We start from the raw sequence: 19,292 nt of genomic DNA, 5'->3' as shown, positions 1-19,292 counted from the left end.
TTGATAATGATTATTTTGTACTTGAAAAAAAGTGCTTTTAAAAATAATAAAAACTTTTTAATAACCTTTCATTATTTTCTTTGCTTAAAATAAATTTATTTTTATGCTGACATGGCAACATCTTATTGGTTCAAGCCATAGTGAGCTGGTGAACATAACTATGATAAGTGATAACCATAATAATAAATAAATAAATAAATAAAAAACAAAATGGGAAATAAATAAAATTTAAAAAGGAAATATCGAGGGGAAGAAGAAAGAGAAAACGGCCATGCCTTTGTTAATGGCGACGGAGAAACTCTTAAACTCATCTCCAAATTTCAGAGATCTCGCTCTCTCCAACATAGATTTCAGGTCTCTCGTTCTCTGAAAATTCGTATATTTATTTATTTGTATTTATATATGAATCGTTTGTTTCAATGTGCGGTTAGATGAAAATGAAATGGTGATGAGATTGTACGCACAAATTTCGCTACAGAGATATTGAGATCAGCATTCATTTATTATTGATTCGCTTCTGGGCTCAGTATAAACTAATCAAATGTTTTAATGTATGGTCAATTTTTTGGATTTGAATGTGTTTTCTCATTTAAAATCACTACATGTAGGCACAAAGAGAGGATTTAATTATGGTTATACATTTTTGAGGTCGGCTTCTCTTTTTTGTGGTTCTTTTTTTTTTCAGCATTAACATAAATAAACTTCATTTTTCGTGATTTTTCTGGGTTTGTATCGGATTGTATGATAATATATATAGACACATACATGTGTGCATATTGGTTCTGAATCAATGTAAATGAATTTTCATTTTATAATTCCTGGGTTTTCATTGGATTTAGTTTTATGGTTCAGTATCCATGTAAATCATTTTGTTTTTGGTGATTTTGTTCTGGGTATTTTTTTTTTTTTTTTTTTTTTTGTGTTCTAGTTGTTTGATTCAGAATGAATGTAAGTAAAAAATTAATTTTTAGTATTCTGCTCTGGGTCTTTACCAGATTGTAATTTTTAGTTGTGGCTTTAATTTTGTTTTAGGAATGGGTATTTTTTTGCACTAATTTTCAGAATTTTCTAATATTTTTTCTTGATCTCTGAGTTGGGTTTATTGGGTGGTATGCTGGCAGGGAGTGAGAAGTTGAGAAGAAGAGAACTTAGGATGTGTTATGAAAAAGAGGACAAGCAATGGAGTTGTGGAAAGGCTGGTTTGAGTTCTATTATGCGGGACATTGGAGAGCCTTGTCTTCATCATTCACCTATAAAGGTTGTTATAACTATAAGACCATGCAAAACTGTTTATCTTTTGGATTTGTGAGATGTGCTTCAATATTGCCTTGTATAAAGCATGCTATTTTTTAAGCAGAACTATTTAGTTGAAAATCAAAATATAATTGTGTTTTGTAAATATTGTTCTGAAGCTGTGTCTGCAGTACAAGGAAAAAGGTTCTTGATTCTTGGGTATTGAATTGAATATGGTCATTTGAACTAGTGCCAACAAAAGAGATCACAATGAATTTCTAAGAAATTTTGAATTGATGAGGAAATTTGAGTTTTCTTCACAACCTAAGCACACAAGATTGAAATTTGTGCCAGACATTGATCCTGTTGGTGTGCTAGGCATATTTTATTTTTGTTATAGCAATGACAGCTCTAATGTCTCTCTCTACGATTTATGTAGTCCTGGGAATTCAACTTGTATCAAATACCAGAAGGACCAAAATCTTGGATAGAATATACTCTCAACCAAGGAAGTGAGTGGTAATTTCAATCATCTCTCCAAAGTTATGCATATGAACTGTGTGAGGCAGCTGGCAGTGATTTCAAGTTTAAAACTTGCAGAGGAATTTTGTGTTTTCCTTGGTTAAAAGGAGATAAGATGTTAATTCCTATTAGTTCTGCCTGAGGGTTGTGTATTGAGTTACTCAAAATTTGTTTATTAATTTGTCTCTTACTAGGTCAAGTGCTGTTCATTTGGGCATCCCATATTTAAAGAAATTGAGGCAGATCCTTGTCGTCAGTATATTTTGAAGATTATTTTTCTGCTAGTTCTCGTGGTAGTCATTTGGAAAGGTGTGTGACCAACGGTGTTTGAAACTTTAGAGCTCATTATCTTCCTTGGTGAGTTTTAGAAATCAAATGAAGCACAACAAATTAAAAAAAAAAAAAAGGTTGTTGAGTTAATAAAAGTATGAAACCTAGTGGAGTAGTAACTGTAGTCCAATGATCAATGGATTTTTTTCCTTTTCATGACAGATATGAGACCATTCATTACATCCTTAAAATCTCCTTACACAGTTGAGGTCGTGATAACTCTGTTACTGCTAAAGTATCACACGAAATGGGAGATATGATGTAAAAGATTTTTGAGGTCCATTTGATATACTGTTTCAAAATGTCAACAATTGCTTTCTTTATGGAAGTAGCTGAAGCATTATGGGGATTGCATATGTTATAAATGGCAATCACATTTGGTATCGGAAAGGAAACTGTTTGTTTGTGGAAGCTCCTTTACAAGGACAACTTCATTTTCTGTCCTTCAACTGTATGAGAGAACTGATAATTGACGTTTGAATGTAATAGATGACTAGCACAAAGTTTGCCCCACACTGCTGGCTTGATGGATTGCCTTTTTGGTGTTGGTCAAGTTACTAAACCTTATGCAGAAGGTATCAACATAGCTTTTGCTGAACTTCAACTTCTGATGAGTATACTAGGTGAAGATTCTGACTACATTATATGTTTGTTAAGAAACAAATATTTCTTTGATGAGATACCTACCAATTTTTGGAATTTGAGGAAAATGTCACTGGGTGGGGAGGCATTAGAAAGCAAGGGAATCTGGACTCCAAGATTGTTACCAGTGTTCTGAGGTAATCAATGCGCATGCAGGGATGCTTTATTGGTTCTGTCAAAAAGACTAATTCAAAGTGGGCTATAGCTGATTTCTGTCTGCCTAATTCCTTTTCATTGTCTTCATATGTGGTAAGTGAGGTAGGATTAATCATAGAGGGCTATTAATGATCTTTACCCTTTAAGAGAATAATTAGAATGTCCAAGCATATGGGCATGGTGAACTCAGATTTACAATCATAATCCTCATGAATGACATATAGCTTTAATAGAGATAGTTTTACCCTCAAAAGCAATCACTTAAGGTGAGGAGCTGGTGCCAAGTAATAACTGAAGATAAAGAGCTGGTGCCAAGCATTGTGATATCTCTCTCTCACCATGAGGTGTGATTGTTGATAATTGTAGGAAAACAGGCGATATTAGTGGGTGTTCCGGAAGAAGGGAGATAAAGCAATGAAAGGATGGGAAGCATACAGGAGTTTGACAACCATGACACATGGGGCTATTATAAATTTTGAGACAGTTAAAGATTGGAGCCTTCTGGATTCTATGAGCTAAGCTTTGTCTTTTGTTAGAGTTTCTGGAAGAGTGTAGAGAAGAATTGTTGGACTTCTAAGTCATTCCTTAAATATTCGCCAACATTTCCGTCAATCTTTTTGGAATTTAGAGACAAAGGGTTGTGAAACTTGTTTGTAACAAATCTGGGTAAATTTGACTTGGATTGAGAGATGTGCTTTTATTCATTTTCATTTTAATTCTCCCCATTTCTTATTGCTGCAATTAATTTTTCACCTATGTGGTTTCTAATCCCATCATTTTTAATGGTGTAGATGAGCAAAATGCTTAAACCAGACAAGTGGCATGCAACTTTTAATGGTGAAGGAAGGGTTTTTGGTTTTCAGAAAGCACTGAAATTGATTATTTTGGGGGTATGTTATTGCACTATTCTCATGTATCACATACTATATTTTTATGGTATAACTGCATTCTATTTAATCAGTCTTTTTCTGTATCTTATCAAGGTATGCATTTTCCACTTGTTAACATAGCATGCTTTTGCATTAGAACAGGATGATGGGTGTTCCTGATGTGGCAACTTAATTTCTAAGCAAGAAAGCCAAGCATCAATTCATAATCAACAAGCTTAATGAATTGATTCCAATTATGTTATGATCTCTCCTGATACATAGCATGGAACTTTTATTTATTTATTTATTTTTATCAGAAGCAAAAGCAGTATATATTTATATTAATGAAAACATGAGAAAGATGAGAAGTCCTTCCCACTATCACAAAAAAAACTTATCATAATATGATTGACCTACTCTACTATACAATGAATTTATAGAAAAGGTTCATACTACAAACGCAACTCCTCTTAAGGATGTTCAAACCCTTTTGATTTAAACACTGAAAGCTAGTTAAGTTGGATAATACTAAGAGGAATGTCTTTAAAAGCCTCAAGGCATGAGGCCCAGAGAGAGGAATAGAAGTTAAGTAAATCCCACAACCCCTCGTTGTCCACTTATCCTAAAAAATCCCGACATTTTTCTCTTGCCACGCAATTCAAAGTAATGTGTGACAAGCTATTTGCCAAAGGGTCTTGCCTCTTTTGGAGCTCCTCATACCCCTATATGAAATGATCATCATATCACATATACTCTTTGGTGGAACCTAAACAACCCTAGCTTGTCTAAATAGACAGTGTTAAACCCCAAAGTTATTAGACAATGCAGGAAGAGATGATCAATAGACTCTCCACTCTCCTTACACAAAGCACACCAATCATGCTTGAGGGATTTGAAAGATCTTCTTGCCTAGAGCATGTTGTTAGTATTTACTTTCTTATGTGCCACTAACCAAGAAAAGGCCTTAACCTTAGATGGATCTTTAGATTTCCATATAAATTTGGTTAGGGAGAAAAGAACAAAAGTTGGTATATTAGACAAAGCCATGAAGAATGATTTGAGGGTGCATAATCCTGAAAAGGTCAATGACCATGCTTTCGCATTTGGGGTGGATGAAGACAAGTGCACGAGTGAGAGATGACACAAGTCTTTCAAGATCCTCAATCTCCGAATTTGTAAGGTTGTGGTGGGAATTAAAATTCCAAGAAAATGAAGAAGAGTGGCCAAGGATAGTTGAAACAGTAAGGTTTTTTACTATGACAACTCTATAAAGATATGGAAATTGGGAACGCAAAGGTTGATCTCCCCACCACAAGTCCTCCCAAAACTGAATTCTCACCCCGTCACCCACCACAAGAAAGTGTAATTTGAAAAGACCTAGAACACTTGTGCAACGGCCTTCAAGCCAATTAATAATCATTTGATTAAATAGTTGAATTTTATACCACCCGTCTATCTTGAAACTAGCTATTTGCATGTGTTTGTGTGCATGCATGTGTGCGTGCAGTTTTTATTGTTGATGGCTTACTTTAGTAGAGCAGTGGCTTGCCTTGTTGAAAAGACTAGAGCCCAACCATGAGATTATTGAATCCTAATGAATAAACCCTCCTTTGGTGTTGAGCTTCTAATAGATATACCTTCCTTTTAACTGTAAATAGGCTTCTTCTATCTCTTGTAACTTGTTTCATGAGATATATTGATAAACTTTTCTGAATATTTGGATGATATGGCTGTTCTAAGCAAGGTCTAAATGCATCTTTCTTATTTGCTCATTTGCACTCATTTATTCACCATATGCAAAGGGTTTAAGTCTTTGTGATTAAACCAGCAGACTGGCACCAAGGTAAACCATCCTTTAAAGAGCTTCTTGTACATAATGTTATGTTTTCATCCGGTGACAGTAAGTGAAGCTACAAATGGCTTATCAACTATATATATTTTCTCTCTGGTCTTTGAGTCTTTAAACAGGTTAGTTAATATTATATTTGCATAGATGATATTCCTGCTCTAACTGTATTTCCTGTTGATATGTTGGTTTTGAATGGATATTACCTGTAATTTTTTCTGTTACATTATCTACTTCGACACTTTTACCTGTGAAAGAAGGATTTTTTTTGGTTGCTGCTTCTTCAATTTGTCTTCTTTTGTTAAGGAGATTCCAGCAAGAACTCCTGTTTTCCTACTGATCAGAATTCACATTTTTTTGCTGCATGGTAGGGTGTGGATCCATCTATAAGGGCTGAAGTTTGGGAATTTCTTCTTGGTTGTTATGCAGTTGACAGCACCGCAGAGCATCGGAGGCAACTAAGGACAGCCAGGAGGTTGAGCTCTCTTCATTCTAATGTATTTCCAGATAATAATTTTTTTTCCTGATTTTTTTGTCTGATTTTTTTGACTGATTCATGCAAAGAGAACTATTTCAGTTCTCTTTGTCAACTGCAAGTGTTCATATCTAATGGTACTCCCATGGTCCTAGAAAACTTACAACTCCTGATTTGGTTTGAACGGTACATTTTTCACATAAAACAATATCTATCACCAATATGTATTGCATTTAAGTGCAGTTTAACACCATGCAACATGATATATATATGCATACATACATACATACATACACATACACACACACACACACACACACACACATATATATATATGACACTCTATATATAACATGGACATTTGACCATTTTGAACACTTTTCTTCAAAAGATTTTGGCTTTTTTTTTTTTTTTTTTTTTTTTTTTTTTCTCTTGAGAAGAAAATCAGAGTTTCATATTGAAAGCACCCAACAAAAGGGGGTGTACTCTATGCACACAGTGGTACACAAGAGGCACCAAAAAACAAACCCCTTCAAACAACATCAAACCTATAACCCTTTATTCACAATTTAGACTATCTATAAAGTCCAACAATATACAATTAGCCAACCTTTTGTCATCAATTTATTCTGTATAGGACTTCTTCCATCAAAATAAAGGCATGGAGTTCCCCTATTCCTAAGGTACCCTCCTTAGTTTGTTCAGTGGGTTTTTTTTTTTTTTTTTTTTTTTTTACTTTATTTTTTTTTTTTTACTTAGAAACATGGTTTCATTGAATGGATAGTAACTAAAATGAAGGATGAGATATCCTTCCTAATACAAAGACTTGATTGAAAAATGAAGGAACGAGTCCAAACACTCTAAATGGAAATGAAGATAAGCTTCACCAGCTGAGTGACCAAGGAAATATACAGTGCCTACAAGTAATTGTTAGTCAGTTTGGTTAGTTATTTTTGTCATCAATTCCTTTTCTGTTAATGATATTTCTATTTTTTTTATCAGAAAAGATTGTTATCAATAGATTGATTAAATAAAAAAGTGAAGATACTCTAGGAACATTAGGGCTTAGTGTAGAATGTCTTCAGGAAAATATGTGGCTAATTTGTGGAATTTGGTTTGACCTTTCTATTTTCAGTACATCAGCTTGTGCCTAAGACATTGTTAGAGAGTCTAAAGCTTTACATTCTTTGCATGAAGCTTTTCCCAAGTGTAAAGAATTTATGGTATCAGAGTTCTATTATGAAACAATTGCCAATGTATGAGCTTGGAATTTCAATGATTTTCAAGATTCTTAAAGATAAAACTTAAAGACCTATAGGGGTTCTTAATTTCAAAACTCATCAGCCTGTTGCATATTGTGATATATTGTAGTTTTTGGATTTTTAATCTTAAACAGCTTTATGAAATCTTCATGCAGGGAACGGTACAAAGACCTTATCAAGCAATGCCAATTGATGCATTCGAGCATAGGAACTGGGTCCCTTGCCCATGTGGTGGGATCCAAAGTCATGGATATAAGAACATTGTCCAAAGATGATAAGAAATGGGAAGCTGGAGCAAAAAGTCAGCAAGTTTCCAATGATAATACTAACAAAATAGACAATTACAGTGATTGGAATAATAATTGTACAGATACATCATTTGCATGCCCAAGGGAAAGTTCTAGTGATTCTGCTGACTTTGTCAGCATGAGGAGAAGCGCAGATGGCACAGCACATAACTCTTCTAGTCTTACACCTAGTTCTGGTCCATATGACTGCAATTCCCCAAAACCAGGGAGTGAAGAGCATGGATCACAATACATAACTGGAACTTATACTGATGTTCCCTCATTACCCATCATAGATTTAGTTGAGAAGAGTGGAGAAGAAAAAAATGAACATGGTGTGTTTGATGATAGACTATCTACACAACATAAATTGAGATTCAAAGATGAGAATATGCACCGTTTTCAAATTAATAACAATGCAGATTTAATTCAGAAGTCAAATGGTTCAGCATCTAACAATATTTCATATGCTATGAACTCTGAGATTCAAATGGTCCACTCTGATGCCCATGAACCAGTATTGCAGTCCAATAATCTGGGACACAAAAAGGAAATAAACAGACTCAGAATATCTAATGTACCAGAAACACTGAAGATAAATTCAAGTAGATCTCAAGGAGGGGCTGTGAGTAAGGACAGAGTGTCGGAATGGCTTTGGACACTGCATCAAATAGGTATATCAGTTTGTCATTTATTACTTTATTATGATAAAACCTAGTGAATCTTGTTTATGCCACTATTGGATTTATTTTTGAACTATTCTTCGTGTCTGAAAAATCTTGTTCCCTTTCAGTTATTGATGTGGTAAGAACAGATAGTCATCTTGAATTCTATGAGGATCCAAAAAATTTGGCTAGGATGTCAGACATTCTTGCTGTTTATGCATGGGTTGATCCTGCAACAGGATACTGCCAAGGTGGTGCCTTTATCTTTCTGTTTGAACCTCTTCCAGTTGTATGATAACTATTTTATTCATGGAAAGCTCTAGATAATTTGGTTTTGTAATATCAGCTTAAACACCAATGGTTACTTGTGACTTGAAATCTGCTCTTAGGTATGAGTGACTTGCTGTCTCCTTTTGTCATTCTCTTTGAGGATAATGCTGATGCATTTTGGTGCTTTGAGATGCTTCTAAGAAGAATGGTATCCCTAAAATTGTCTAGTATGTTCAGAAAATTAATTTGATTTTATTTCACTAACATTCATATTCCAAATTTCTCCAGTGTGAAAATTTTCAGATGGAAGGACCAACTGGAGTGATGAAAAAGTTGCAAGCATTGAAGCATATTTTGGAGCTCACTGACAGGGAAATGTTTGCACACTTGTCGCGTGTAGGTTCCGAAAACCTTCTTTTTGCCTTCCGGATGCTGCTGGTTCTCTTTCGCCGGGAGTTGTCTTTCAGTGATGCCCTTTGTATGTGGGAGGTTTGTACTCCTAGTTACTCACTATCACTAGATATATAAAACACATTTTGTACAGATACATGACACTATACTATATTTAGAAGACACTCAGAGAAATGTCTTAAGTGTTTTTGAGGATCCCAAAACTCAGTAGATTGGTACACAGGTGAGTAACTTTCAATGTGGAAGAGCAATATACTGATTGAAAAGTGAAACTAATGTTTGGATCATATGATCTTTGCTGGAGTGAACATGAACGTTTCATGTGAAACTAATGTTTGGAATGATCAATTTGAGCAAAGTGGAGGGCAAAATGCGTTAAGAGTTTATTATAAGATCTTTGGGATATGATAAAATATGTGCTTGATTTATCTTCTTCACATTGTGTGGTTGACTGATTTTGAGTGGGCTGTGGTCTGAGAGACAAATTGGTAGAATTATAGTTGAGCAGCATGGTTTCTATAAAGAAGCATGGGGCCTATGCTGTTGCAAACTGTCATGAGAGATTGTGACTGTAAGGATCTCTACGTAAAGTTAAACTTGAATCTAATTTTCACATTTCCCATGAAAAAAGGCTTCTAACACCATGCTGTACAACTTCTATTCTGCAGAACTTACACTTTTTAAGTCATTCTCATTGCAGATGATGTGGGCTGCTGATTTTGATGAATCTGTGGCTAGCAATGTGGGAAGCCGTCTGGCACCATTGGTGGTACAGCTTCCCTGGGATTCTGGTGCAGAATCAAAAAGAGAAAGCATGGAGAATGGAAATGGTCACTCCAAGGGTGGCTTACAATCAAAACATGGAAACACAGAAGGCTCTGATGCTGATGAAGTTGCAATAAGATCAGTATCAGCCTATCCCCTTTGTGGCTTGACAAAGAATTTTTGGTCGAAGAATGATAACATGCAGATTTGTGCTGTAGTCTCTTCGACAAGGAATGCGAATGATGAATTGCCTGTTTTTTGTGTTGCTGCAATTCTCATTATGAACCGTCACAAAATCATCAGAGAAACCCGTTCAGTTGATGATCTGATAAAAGTAGGTGCCTTGTTCTGAGTTTTTATTTTTTGTACTTTTTTCTTGTATTTATTTTTTGCATATAATATTTAGAGTGTATTTGATAATATTTTTACTCAGTGTTTTTAGTGGAAATGTTTTTAGAAGAATCACATATATAATTTTATTTTTTTCAAAAAATACTACGAGTGATTTTTCAATATTATAAATAATTTTCAGATTTTTAGAAGTGTTTCCTAAATTTTATCAAACACCTAATTTTTTTTCAAAAACACTTTTTAGACTAAAGGCGCTTCCTAAAATCACTACCAAATGGACTCTTAGTGTTTTATCATTGGTTTTGTTTGTCATTCATTTGGCTATCACCTGACTTGGAAAATATCTTGTCACATCAGTTAAAAAATATAACATGTTGTCCTGTACATCTATGTGTTATAAACAAGAACTTGTCATCCTATATGATTGGTTACTCCATAGAACATAAATTGCCGGTCATTTCTCATACTTAAACAGTTGTAAACTGGCTTGAGGTTTAGGATGTTTTCAACAAGCAGATGATCTCATGGTCACCATGGAAATCTTTATCTATGCCTTTGCTCAATTAATTTGCATCAATCTTTTTTCTTTTTTTTTTCCATTTGTTATTGTTGCTGTTGTATTTAACTTCCCCTTTCGGGGTGTGACGCTTGGATGTTAGAGTTCCACGTTTTATGCCTTTAAGGCCTGATTCAAGTGGCAAGGGATTGAGGTGGTGGTGCAGGAGGATCCCAATTTAACTCCTAGGGAAAAAATCATCTATCTAGTCTTTCCCAATCGGTCCCACATCTCTAACAACTTCTATACTTTCAGGTTTTTATTTTTTTCTATTTTATCCGATCATGGGAGGAGGAGGGTTACTATTCATGTGAAATATTATTTAATTTGTCATCTATATCCAACATGTTGCAGATATTCAATGATAAGGTGCTGAAGATCAATGTAAAAAGATGCATACATATGGCCATCAAACTTCGGAAAAAATACTTCTACAAGGTTTGATTCTAATTTAATCACTTTATCTCTCCTAAATTGTACCCTTTTTATTTCTTTCTTCTTTACTTCCCTCCTTGTTGACCTGCTTTTGTGTGAATCTAGCACTCTCCACACCATTTCATGGTGGTGCTCTCCATGTTCAATTTTTAGAGTGAAGCATGTTTTTTGCTTTCTTAAGACATTACTGGTGCCTGACTCTTCATAATATGATTCTTTAAAATTCTCATTTCTTGGCTACACTCTGCATCATGGATAAGCATTCAGCAGAGAGTTTTTTTTTGTCTTTTTTTTTTTTTTTTTTGTGGATATATCAGGTACCACCTAATATATTGGTCCTTTTGAAATTTCTGTTTTGTTTTGAACCAGCTAAAGACCAAGAACCCAGGAGCTCCTCATGTTGATTAGAGTTGCTCCGCTTCTGTTTACTTTCTCAACTAAAGCTCAGTCGTGGCTCTGTGAGTTCATTATGATTAAAATAAGTAGAAGCACTTTGGCCTTTTGAAGATTCATACAGTCATCCATAGTTCAGTTCTGCTGCAAGGTATTACCATCTAGTTTTGCTTTGTTTATTGCATCACAATAATATAACTTGTAGGAGAAAATGTATTAATATGATCAAAATATGTTTATTTAGTTGAAATAGAAGCCTTTTCAGTTAAGGCTATGTTCAGTTGGCTGAATAGGATAGGATGGGATAGAATATACGAATCTTAGGATATCGTTTTCAGTCGAATATTGATATCCTTGGGTATTATATCGAATAGATATGTTATATCATACCGATGTTTAGTTTGTGGAAGGAATAGAAAATGGAATGGAAGACATAGTGTATTTCAATATTTGAGATTTTTTTTAAATAAAAAATATATTATATACCAATATTTACTATTAAAAAAATATGAATTCTTCTCTTATATTTAGCATTTTTTGAGAATTATTCTATAATTATAATTAATTAAGTAATTACATTTTTTGCTAATAATATTCATGATTAAAATATTCAAAATTTATAAATAAAAAATGTTATAATATGTTGTTAAATATATAAAAACATTTTTAATTAAAAATTTTTGTTTTGCAAAATGAGTAATATAAAAATAAAGAAATTGATGAGAAAAATAAATTTATGTATATCATGTGCACTCTAACACCCTCCCTCATTTGTAACCTCTATTTTTTGGCTTACATGTGGGTTTAATAAATGGTGAGGTTCAAACACATGACTTGTCATCAAATAAGACTTCGATGTCATGTTAAATAACCAATTTTCCTATAAGCTTGATCCGAGCTCACAATGTACATCATGTGCACTCTAACAATAGATATATCACTTATCTCAACTTAAGATTACCTTAGCCCATGGAGTGTGGATATTAAAAAAATGTTAGATCGTATATCCCATCATTTATCCTATATAGTCAGCCAAATATGACCTAAGTTGAAACTCTATTCTCTCTCGTACATTTGTTTTCATAATTGTATTTATCTATCGGCCTTACATCTCAAAACATAGTAGTCTTCAAACTAATTAGCCCCCTGTTCTTTTTCTCGAGTTCTATAATGCATAATGCTATGTTTGGTTCTTATAAACTACCAAGGAAAAGGAAATAAAATACTAAAAAAAACTTATTTTTGTATTTTTTTGATACTAATAGAAAAGGTTGAGGGAAAAATACTTTAGAAAAAAGGAAGGAAAATCCTAAGAAACTTTCTTCTTCATTTTAATTTTTCTTTAAAAAAAGATGAGGAAAGTTTGAAGAAAATGCATTCCTTAACAATTTAATTTTCTTTCCCTCAACTTTCTATAAATAGCTAAACAAGAGAAAAATTTTATAAATTTTCCTTACCTTTTTCATTTTTTGTATTTTTCCTCTTTATTTTTTTCCTCAAATTTTTCGGGAACCAAACATAACCATAGTGATGAATCATTTATCAAGATTTGAAACTAGTTTGCTTGTTCTTATTCTTTGCAAATTGGTGGTATTTTAATGCCTAGAAAATCAATTATGTTTCTATACCATTTGTTTTTTAAAGTTAAGCCTCATTATTCTGAATTTGTCTAAATACAAAAAGTAAAAAATTTCAACTTTTATATGAAATCTAGAGTCTGAATGACACTTCCGAATCAATCTCTATTAAAATTTTAGACAAACTCAGATTGACTTTAATTCAAAAAAACAACTCAAAACATTTTCTATGAATTCATTTTCATTGTATTTTTTAAAATTTTGACAATTCAAAAAATGCAGTAGCTCATGGTATCTTTCCTTTTTGTTTTCTCCCTTGAAGCCAGTGGAAAGATTGGAATGTGGAAAGAAGTTGCATTCAGTTGATCATGGAACAATGATGTAAATCTCTTGCAGGTTAGCTGAACATATTTTTTCTCATGTGTTATATTTGGACAGCCACTTATGTATCAACAATTTTGAAACTTTTTTTTTTTTTTTTGTGTGTGTACATGGATTTTAAAGAACTCTTTGATATAAAATGATTGGAAAGTTATAATATCATAATATAGGAACTTGTTAAAAACCTTTTTAAGTCAAAAAGGTGATAGGGTACCATTTTTTATTTTTTTTTGGATAATCAAGGAACCTTCCATGGTCAAGTTCTTAAGACTTTTCATGGGATTCAAACCTCGGGGTGTTGACTGTCCTGCAACAATGATAGAGCACCATCATACTCATTCAAAAGAACAACCTGAACTCTCCTTCTCTCTTCTCTTTTCTTTTTATTATGTTTGCCTCCAAAAAAGTATTAAGGATATAAAAAAGATATTTTCTCAAGTTTGGTTTTATTACAAGAAATTTGAAAGAAAATCAAATATAATTAAAATTAGTTACAAATTTATATATTTTTAAATGATTTAATCTTTATATATAAAGAATAAAATAAGATAAATGAGTTTTAATAACACAAAAATCATCTTTTTTCTTCTTATTAAAAAGGTTTTAAAAATGTTGGAAAGTCGTATTAGAGAATGAGAATGTGAAATTAATTCCATTTGTATTAGTTTATGTATGAGTTAATTTTTTGAAATGTGAATAAAAATAAAAGAAATCTATTATTGTAATGTAAAAATTCAAATCTTTCTTTTATTGAGATTTTGATTCATTTCTTCCCTATGAGATTATAATTCATTTTTTTTTCTATTTTCCTTTATATTCTCACGATCCAAACATACTTTATACGTACTTTACGAATAACTTGCTTGTAAGTGAAATCACATTGAATAATAGTTTTTAATTTGTGTTATAACTTATAACATTCGTAAATAAGAAAAAGGTCAAACTGTCTTTTCCCTTGTTTTTAAATTTTGCTTTCTAAAATTGTTTTTAAATAGCATGAAAACATGCTTCAAATCTTTTTTAAGTTATGTTATTGATGGTAGTTAACCAACTTTTATTAAATTTTAATTTCAGAAAATAACAAATTGAAATGTTTTTATAATAGGCATTGGATTATTATAAATAAATAAATAAATAAATTAAAAGAGCAATATATTAAATTTTATCAAATTTTATTGAAATGTTTCTTTTGGTAGCTAATCTAAGAAGTGGATAAAAAAAATGAGTTATAGTTGTTAAGCATTGTTGGTGAGTACTTCCTATTTTTTATTTTTAAAATGAGTTTTCTATTTTTTTAAATAAAAATTTATTTTTAAATATTTATGACACTATTCAATTGTTGTTTTTTGAAATTGTTTTTGAAATAAAATGAAAATAATAATAAAAAAAAGTAAAAGTTGTTTTTGTTGGATCACAACTTGGTTAATCTCATGTTTTAATTATAACAAAACAAAAATTAGATTCTAAAGTGTGTTGTATCACATAAACTTTAATACAAATAAAGTTAGTTGAAGAATATAAACATAAAATAATTTATACAAAGGTACATGGGGTTTTTAACGTGACTCAATCAAACATACTTACATTCACGAATAAGGGAATATATTTTAACATGGTTTAATTAACCAGCTTACATCCGCCGACAAGGGAGAATATGTTAAAGGATATTATGAATAACAAAACTAAAGTCAACCATTCAACCATTCAACCATGCCTACATTAATAGATGCAGGATAATCTTTTCATTATACTATAGAATTTTTTTGCAAATGACAGATACAATTATTAGGTTATAAAAAATATCCTATGTTTCCTCGTACATCCACATCCTAAACCACAAGTTTCTCATTGGATCAAGTGTCTCTCGTTCGTATCTCTATCCATGTATAGTACAAACATATCTTCATTTCATACTTTTTCCTCACCTAAAGTTTTTTCCTGCCTAAAATAAGAAAATATAATATCTTTACAATATTTTTTTGTAAAAAGGAATTTATACTTTTATTAGATTTTTGAGACACTTTCCAACAAAGTCTAATACATTTGGAGTAACCAAAAAGAAATGATACAATGTTGATTTGATACTATTAAAAATAAAAAATAAAAAATCAAGAGAAAATTCAAGAAATTAAAAAGAAAGTCCATTTTAGAATTAAATCTTTCCCACTTTAAAACTTATAAGAGTCCGATTTGATACTATTTATTTTCCAAATATGTCTAACATAAGTGTTTTTAAGATAATCATATATTAAATATTTTCTCAAAAAATAGGGAAATTAAATTTTCAATTCTATAAGATTTTTTCTTTTAATTTTTTAAAATATTTCATAAAATTTACCACATACTTAATTTTTCTTTAAAAATATTTTTTATGTTAGAAATATTTTTAAAAAACATTGTCAAATAAACTTTAAGGTTCAGGCATATTAACTTAATATTACATATCATTTTATTTAAATCATAGAAACTGATCCAAATTAATTTAATCTTCTCTTAATCTTTTCAAAATTGGATAAATCTTCACAAGTTAAAGCTATATTTTTTTTAGTGTTATTTGAAATTTTTTATTTTTAATATTACTTGAATTGAATTTAAATGATATTATTACAAACTGAATTTATAACTTTTTTTACAAAATCAAATTTTAAAAATTATTTTTAAAAATAACCAAAAATTATTTATCTAAATGCTTTTTCTATGTTTCTGTTCTTGACTTTGAAAATCAGATTTAAAAACAAATTTCCAGGAACATGTCAAACCAGTCCCATAGTTCGAGAAACGAAATTCTTGAGTTGGTTTCTCACAGGGCTCCTCACACTCCGAAGTTGAGAAACAATTTTTTCGTCCGACTTTATCGGAAACAAAATCACAATTGGAGGGAAAAGCTGTTGATTCTGGGGATTCTGTGTGTTTTATTTGAATAATATATAAGAATTTTCAGTGAATTTTGAAGCTTCGTGATGGATAGCCCATCTGGGACCCATCAAGAACCGGGCCACCCTTTCGTCTTCACTCCACGGCGCGGCAACCCCAGTAACAGGGACTCTGTTCCGGCGTCGGATAATTCGATTCTGGCGGTGGCGGGGGCAACAGGATGGCGAAGAAACACAATCTGGGTATCGCAACGGATTGGACTGCGGTGGAGCAATCGGTTCTGGAAGAAGTGCTCAGCGCGTGAGTTTTGATTTGCGTTTTTTGTAGTTTGAATTCAGTTTTGGGTTCTTGTAGTGTGAATTCAGTTATGGGGTTTGAGAAATTTGGTTCAATTTTGAGTCATTTTGAATTCGATGTTTTGGTTTTTGTAGATGGTTTCTTGCTACAATCTTCTTCTGGGGTTTATTATCAATTGTATTCAGTATGTGTTGTTTTAGTTCTTCAACGGGAACGACAATTTTCGAAAGTATTATCTATTTGTTGATTCATAAGGCCACAGTACACAGAAGTTATGTTTACTTGGATGACTTTCTGATCCATGTTTAGTGTAGAGTATACAATTATATTGGTTTATCTTTGTCTTTTTTCCTTATGCAATGTTTAAGGGGAGTGAGAGGGATGACCTGAGCTAATAGAAAATGAAGTAGGGACTGTTTTTTTTATTGTTGCTCGAATTCTTTCTGAAGTTCTTTTAAGAGAAGAAAGAATGAAAATTTTTATTCTTACTAATGATTGTTAAACAAAAAGGGGAATTAGTATTATCAAGTTTCTTTTCATGGTTGTAATGGCTGGAAGCTTTGACAAAATTTCGGGTTCTTGTGCACCTTTAAGTTCTCATTTTGTCAACTGGGAGGCAGCTTGGGGAAAGATTCTAAGTATTGACACATTAATGAAGAAGGGGTGGTTGATGGTCAATAGATGTAGTCTTTGCAAATATAGAGAAGAGTCTACTAACCATATCTTGATTCATTTGGAAAGGACAAAGGGGTTATGAATGTTTCTCTTAGCAATCTTTGGTCTGAAATAGGTATTTCCAAGAACGGTGAGAAATTTGCTTCTTAAGTGGAAGTTTAAGAGATTGGATAAAAAGAGATGCCTTTGGCTGATGGCTCCCTTGTGTTTGTTTTGGTGCATTTGGAGAGAGCGCAACCTCTGAACCTTTGGGGGTGAAGAGCTCCCAGATCAGAGGTCAAAGGAGAACCTCATTAGAGCCCTCTTGGAATGGATAAACGCCCTGCTAGATTTGGGAATTTCATCAATGCTTGATTTCCTAGATAGTCTTAGTTGTGGGTGGCTGTGGTTTTCTTGGATGTTTTAGCTGGTTTATATTCATTTTTCTTTCTTTGTTTTGTGTATACTTTCTGTATACATAGGGTGTGCCCCCTTTCTTTGGCGCTCTTTTAATGAATTTGCTATGTTTGGCTTTAAAAAAAATGGCTGGAAGCTCGAATTCATTGAATGTACTTATATGCACATGTATGCATTTTCTCATGATAATATATATGGTCTTCTAAGGCTCTTGTCTTCTTGAGTATAAGTAAGAAAATTATATTAAGAACCCAATTGACAAGAAGAGGTATACAAGGAATATTCTGAAGAGAAAAGTAAGTACAAGTATTATACTCTAATAAATAGCCTAGATATGTTTATATCATGATTATTACTTGTTAGAGGGCTTTGATCTTGGCCATTGCCCATATCATAGTCCCATGGTTGTTTCTCTTGGTTAAAATAGAAATTCTCTATTTTGGAGAGCAATTTGGAAATAAAAATCGTACTGTGAAAGGGAAGTACATCTGTGAAATTCTGAATTATTCTTATTCACAAAAATCAAGAGATGCACAAGAATATATATAGCCTTTCCTCCCTATTTTCTAGGAAAGGATAATTCCTGATATGCACAGTAATTCAAATTAATTCAAATCTCCTAGTAACTAATTTATAGTTGTACACAAAGAGTCTTAAAAGGAGAAAAGTTCTAATTACTGGACCAAAACTTTCAACGTCTTTTACTCTGAGACTTCTTAGAGGCAATTTTACTGGGGGTTTACTGATGTGATGAATTTAGCATCCTACACAGACTTCCTATTAAGCTTATGCCAGAACTACTTTCATTCTGGTCTCTTTCTTTATTCAGAAATTACAGGTGCAAAAATCTTAAACTTTGTGCTTTCTGTTAGCAATGGAGTCTAATATTTTTTCACCCTGCTTTTAAGATGGATTTGCCAATTGCACCAGGTTCTCAGACTTGAAGTATAGGAAAAAAATTTCTATTATGTGACAACTTTTGTTTTGATTGTGGTCTAAAAAGTTTCTTCTTTCTTATGCTTAACCATGATGTTCTTGGTCTTAACTTTATTTCAGTGCTCATTCTGGTTGGTGCATGACTAGTCCATTTTACTAGTAGGATTTGTTGATTTCCCACAGGTTTGCCTCAGAATCAAATATAATTTGGTATGCAAAGATTGCCATGCAACTACAGAGTGAGATGGAATGGGATGCAGCATTGCAGTGCAGAAGGATGAGTGTACGTTTCACCATTTTCATTTTTTTGCCGCAGATACTTATTATTCTGTTATTGGCAAAATCTTATCTTTAAACACGCTTACTCAAATAGTTTTTTCTTAATTTTCCATACTCATGGTCCTCAAGTAAGATGTAGGCAGAGATATATGCTAGTTGGGTTCCATCATTTGATGGCTCTCCCTTTGGAATCTCCTACCTTTTAAAAATTGTCACATCAAAAGCGTTATTGTGGTTAAATAACCTTGATTTGTTTTTTGTGTTTATTCCATGGTCTAGTTATGAAGCTTTCATCATTGTAGCCAAGGCTATTAGGTTACTTACTACCAGGGGAATCAAATGCAAGTTTTTTGTTTTTTGTAAAGCAAAACATTTCTGGGAAAAATATGGCTAAAAATGTGAAAGAAGC

General features: G+C 32.5%; 2 protein-coding genes across 11 annotated transcripts in view; both read left to right on the top strand.

The window, feature by feature from the left end:
* Positions 1-223: 223 nt before the first annotated feature.
* On the top strand, positions 224-13,585 carry LOC100266372 (uncharacterized). 7 transcript variants are annotated; one of them, XR_009465766.1, is made up of 12 exons: positions 224-354; positions 1,122-1,258; positions 3,675-3,773; positions 5,970-6,073; positions 7,491-8,296; positions 8,416-8,538; positions 8,677-8,765; positions 8,846-9,046; positions 9,669-10,067; positions 10,995-11,078; positions 11,445-11,619; positions 13,368-13,585. XR_009465766.1 is itself a non-coding variant. In XM_059737183.1 (11 exons), exons 2-11 carry the CDS (start codon positions 1,154-1,156, stop codon positions 11,481-11,483), a joined length of 2,049 nt encoding a protein of 682 aa, XP_059593166.1. In that variant the 5' UTR covers positions 230-354; positions 1,122-1,153; the 3' UTR covers positions 11,484-11,737. The 7 variants fall into 7 exon arrangements, 1 of the variants encoding a protein (XP_059593166.1); XR_009465767.1 differs by having other exon boundaries at positions 230-354; positions 13,372-13,585; XR_009465768.1 differs by lacking the exon at positions 224-354 and adding an exon at positions 1,673-1,745 and having other exon boundaries at positions 1,142-1,258.
* A 2,579-nt stretch (positions 13,586-16,164) lies between these two features.
* LOC100249209 (uncharacterized) overlaps positions 16,165-19,292 on the top strand; it is a 30,733-nt gene continuing 27,605 nt past the window's right edge. For 2 of the 4 annotated variants that reach the window (XM_010648201.2, XM_010648200.2), the window contains exons 1-2: positions 16,165-16,600; positions 18,788-18,887. The gene's annotated coding sequence lies outside the window, so the exon portion shown is untranslated. The remainder of the gene's footprint in view (positions 16,601-18,787; positions 18,888-19,292) is intronic. The other 2 variants (XM_010648207.3, XM_010648206.3) reach the window with 1 other exon arrangement.

The sequence above is a fragment of the Vitis vinifera genome, chromosome 5, assembly GCF_030704535.1.
Source record: "Vitis vinifera cultivar Pinot Noir 40024 chromosome 5, ASM3070453v1".
Lineage (NCBI taxonomy): Eukaryota > Viridiplantae > Streptophyta > Magnoliopsida > Vitales > Vitaceae > Vitis > Vitis vinifera.
Note: the sequence above shows the minus strand (reverse complement) of the source record. Positions and strands in the feature narration are given on the sequence as shown.

What these genes read in the sequence shown, in the direction of transcription:
- LOC100266372 (XM_059737183.1), top strand. Translation starts at nt 1,154, where the DNA reads ATGTGTTATGAAAAAGAGGACAAGCAATGGAGTTGTGGAAAGGCTGGT. An exon ending in TTCATCATTCACCTATAAAG is followed by an intron (nt 1,259 to 3,674) that starts GTTGTTATAACT and finishes TTAATGGTGTAG; the next exon opens with ATGAGCAAAATGCTTAAACC. An exon ending in TGAAATTGATTATTTTGGGG is followed by an intron (nt 3,774 to 5,969) that starts GTATGTTATTGC and finishes GCTGCATGGTAG; the next exon opens with GGTGTGGATCCATCTATAAG.